Source organism: Tachyglossus aculeatus, chromosome 1, assembly GCF_015852505.1.
Source record: "Tachyglossus aculeatus isolate mTacAcu1 chromosome 1, mTacAcu1.pri, whole genome shotgun sequence".
Classification (NCBI taxonomy): Eukaryota; Metazoa; Chordata; class Mammalia; order Monotremata; family Tachyglossidae; genus Tachyglossus; species Tachyglossus aculeatus.
This window is the reverse complement of record NC_052066.1, coordinates 10,723,898-10,727,907: the sequence shown is the minus strand read 5'-3', so window position 1 is coordinate 10,727,907 and position 4,010 is coordinate 10,723,898. Positions and strand designations below refer to the sequence as shown.

Genomic DNA, 4,010 nt, shown 5'->3' with positions numbered 1-4,010 from the left:
AGCACTTAGTACAGTGCTCTGCACACAGTAAGTGCTCAATAAATACATTTGAATGAATGAATGAATGACCTCTAGAGGTGCCTTCCAGTTTTAGGAATCATGGATTCTATCATCAGTTTCATCCATCTGCCTCATAGTGAGATGCCCTTGAATTAAATTCAGTAATAATAATAAATAACGGTGGTATTTGCTAAGCGCTTACTATGCGCCAGGCACTGTACCAAGCGCTGGGGTGGATGCAAGCAAATTGGGTTGGACACAGTCCCTGTCCCACATGGGGTTCAGAGTCTCAATCCCCACTTTCCAGAGGAGGGAACTGAGGCCCAGGGAAGTGAAGTGACTTGCCCAAGGTCACACAGCACTCAAGTGGTAGAGCCGGATTTAGAACCCATAACCTTCTGACTCCCGGGCCTGTGCTCTCTCCCCTGCACCATGCTGCTTCTCAGTAATAGACCCTTCTATGCAAATATGGGACTAGCAACTCCTATGCGAAAGCTGTGTGGTAAAATGTGTTCAAAGATAAACAGAGTATTAGAGACTTGTTGGAAAATTTAGCAGTGTATCCTGGTAGGCAAATTTGTGGCCTGTTTTGGCAGTCAAATTCAATGCTCTATATTGGAAGGAGAATATTCAAAACACACACAAACACGTATACAGACCACACCACTCCACCCAAGCTTTCCCCCCTTGTATTGTTGTCTCCCTTTTTTGTTTGCAGAAGCTGATTTTACCTTTCGCCTCCCCATCTCTCATTCCATACTCCACGGTAGACCTTCATTCATTCATTCGTTCAATGGCATTTATCATCATCATCATCATCATCAATCATATTTATTGAGCGCTTACTATGTGCAGAGCACTGTACTAAGCGCTTGGGAAGTACAAATTGGCAACATATAGAGACAGTCCCTACCCAACAGTGGGCTCACAGTCTAAAAGGGGGAGACAGAACAAAACCAAACATACTAACAAAATAAAATAGAATAGATATGAAGAAATAAATTAAATAAATAAATAAATAGAGTAAAAAAAATATGTACAAACATATATACATATATACAGGTGCTGTGGGGAAGGGAGGGAGGTACGATGGGGTTTATTGAGCGCTTTCTGGGGGCAAAGCGCTGTACTAAGCTCTTGGGAGAGGACAATGCAATGCAGACATGTTCCTGCCCACCATGAGCCGACAGACATTACTAGAAACAAGTAAATGAATAAATAAATTAAAGATATCTACATATAAGTGCTGTGGGGATAGGAGGGGGGATGAAACCCACACTGAGCCCCCACCTTCCTCTCCCCCTCCTTCCCTTCCCCACAGCACCTGCATATATGTATATATGTTTGTACGTATTTATTACTCTATTTATTTTACTTGTACATATCTATTCTATTTATTTTATTTTGTTAATATGCTTTGTTTTGTTGTCTGTCTCCCCCTTCTAGACTGTGACCCCACTGTCGGGTAGGGACCGTCTCTATATGTTGCCGACTTGGACTTCCCAAGCGCTTAGTACAGTGCTCTGCACACAGTAAGCGCTCAATAAATACGATTTATTGAGGCCTTCCCACAATGAGCCCCCTCCTTCCCCTCCCGACAGCACCTGTATATATGGAGTTTGTATGTGTTTATTACTCTATTTTATTTGTACATGTTTATTCTATTTATTTTATTTTGTTAATATGTTTTCTTGTGCTCTCTATCTCCCCCTTCTAGACTGTGAGCCCACTGTTGGGTAGGGACCGTCTCTATATGTTGCCAACTTGTACTTCCCAAGCTCTTAGTCCAGTGCTCTGCACACAGTAAGCGCTCAGTAAATACGACTGATTGATTGAATAGGGGAAGCCAGTCAGGGCGATGAGGAAGGGAGCGGGAGAAGACGAGAGGAGGGCTTAGTCAGGGAAAGCTTCTCGGAGAAGATTCGTGATGGATGTTTGTAAGTAGATATGGCGACGCTGATGGGCGAGTCGATTTTGGCGGCGGGGGGTGGGGCGCCCAAAGATTCCCCGGAAAACCGTGAACGATTGTCTGCTGTGTGATCTGGGGCAAGTGTCTGGGTCTTAGTTCCCTCATCTGTAAATTGGGGATCGAGACTGTGAGCTCCACGAGGGGCAGGGACTGCATCCACCCCGATTTGCTTGAACCCACCCCAGCGCTTAGTCCATTGCCTGGCCCATAGTGAGCGCTTAACTAACACCACATTTACTATTATGAACCCTCTGGGCATTTGCCCAGTGGCGGGGGAGGGCGTCTCCCCTGCAGGAGGACTCCAGGCCGGCAGGATGGGGGTCGTCTCCAACGAGTCGGAGCTCCGGGACCTGTTCCAAGAAGACGGCTACGAGTACAGCACAGAGTATCCAATGTTCGTGGAGGCGTTCATCTGCACCCGGGAGACGGAGTCGATGATGCGGCCCGCCCTGGCGGCCCTCTACGGCGTGGTCTTCCTGCTCAACGTGGTGGGTAACTCGCTGGTGGTTCTGGTTGTCCTCCACAACCGCCCGCACCGCACGGTGACGGACGTCTACCTGCTGAACCTGGCCGGGGCCGACCTGCTCTTCGCCCTGACCCTGCCCATCTGGGCCGCCTACCAGGTGATCGGCTGGCGCTTCGGCACATTCCTCTGCAAGGTGGTGTCCATCCTGCAGGACCTCAACTTCTACAGCGGCATCCTGCTGCTGGCCTGCATCAGCGTGGACCGCTACCTGGCCATCGTGCACGCCACCCGGGCCGGAGCCGACCAGCGCCGCTGGGTCGTCTTCGTCTGCCTGGGCCTCTGGATCCTGTCCTTCCTGCTGGCCCTGCCCGCCCTGGTCCTCCGGGATGTCTTCAGCCCGCCCAAATCCAACCCCGTCTGCTACGAGAACGTGGGCGTGGACACAGCCCGCTGGCGGGTGATCCTGCGCTTGCTGCCGCAGACCTTCGGCTTCCTGCTGCCCCTCCTGGTTATGCTCTTCTGCTACGGCAGCACGCTGGCCGTCCTGTTCCGGGCCCGCACGGGCCAGAAGCACCGGGCCATGCGCGTCGTCTTGGCCGTGGTGCTGGTCTTCCTGCTCTGCTGGCTGCCCTACAACATCACCCTGGTGATCGACTCCCTCATGTGGGCCCAGGTGCTGACCGACAGCTGCGGCCTGCGGGACCACGTGGACCGTGCCCTGCTGGTCACCCAGGTCCTGGGCTACCTGCACAGCTGCCTCAACCCCATCGTCTACGCCTTCGTGGGCCAGAAGTTCCGGCACAGCCTGCTGAGGATCCTGGCCTCCCGCGGGCTGGTCAGTAAGGACTTCCTCATCCGCCACCGGGTCCCGTCGTCCCACAGTTCATCGTCGGCCAACACGACCACCATGTGACCGCCCCTGGACACAGCTGCCCTAGGCCTTCCGGTCACCGGCCCCCCTGGACTTCCCATCCCCGGCTTCCCCGGCTTTCCCTGAGGGACCCTTCCTTCTGGGATCTGCCCCCTCTTCTCTCCCCTGGAGTGGGAGGGGACCGAGGTCTCCCACCTGGACCCTGAAGATCCAATCCGGGGCCCAGGCTGGCGGTCGGCCACCTCCTCTCCACTCACCGCTCTGTTTGTCCCCAGCCCGGAACTCTATCTGCTGGACCCCAGATTTTCTCTGGAAAGGGGCCTGGAGAGGGAAGAAGAGGTAAAAGAGAGATAGGGATAATGGGCCGGGGCAGATTTTTCCTGGAAATCCTTTCTCTGAGGGCCAAGGGGGAGGACAGTCTGGACGGCTGGTCCCCTCCCCTACCGTGGACCCCTCCCACCGGACCCAAACCCCACCACCACCACCAGAGCCCCGCAACAGGTTGACTCCCTGGGGTCAAGGGTCAGATCCATGGATCGGGGGATACCTGTCCCATCTAAAACCTTCTCTCTCTCCATATCCATGCTACCTTCTCTGAGTCCAAGCCATTGACCATGCCCTGGCCCTGGCCCTGGCCCCGTGCCCATCTCTCTTGCTGGTGGCGGGCATCTGGGGCGGTGAGAGGTTGCTGGGTAGTCCCGGGT

At 53.6% G+C, this 4,010-nt stretch overlaps 1 protein-coding gene across 1 annotated transcript; it reads left to right on the top strand.

The window, feature by feature from the left end:
• Positions 1–2,283: 2,283 nt before the first annotated feature.
• LOC119930409 (C-X-C chemokine receptor type 1-like) lies at positions 2,284–3,348 on the top strand. The gene has a single exon (XM_038748735.1). It carries the CDS (start codon positions 2,284–2,286, stop codon positions 3,346–3,348), a length of 1,065 nt encoding a protein of 354 aa, XP_038604663.1.
• The last annotated feature ends 662 nt before the right edge of the window (positions 3,349–4,010 follow it).

Bases quoted from the DNA above. Each gene is read 5' to 3' on its own strand.
- LOC119930409 (XM_038748735.1), top strand. From the start codon at position 2,284: ATGGGGGTCGTCTCCAACGAGTCGGAGCTCCGGGACCTGTTCCAAGAA.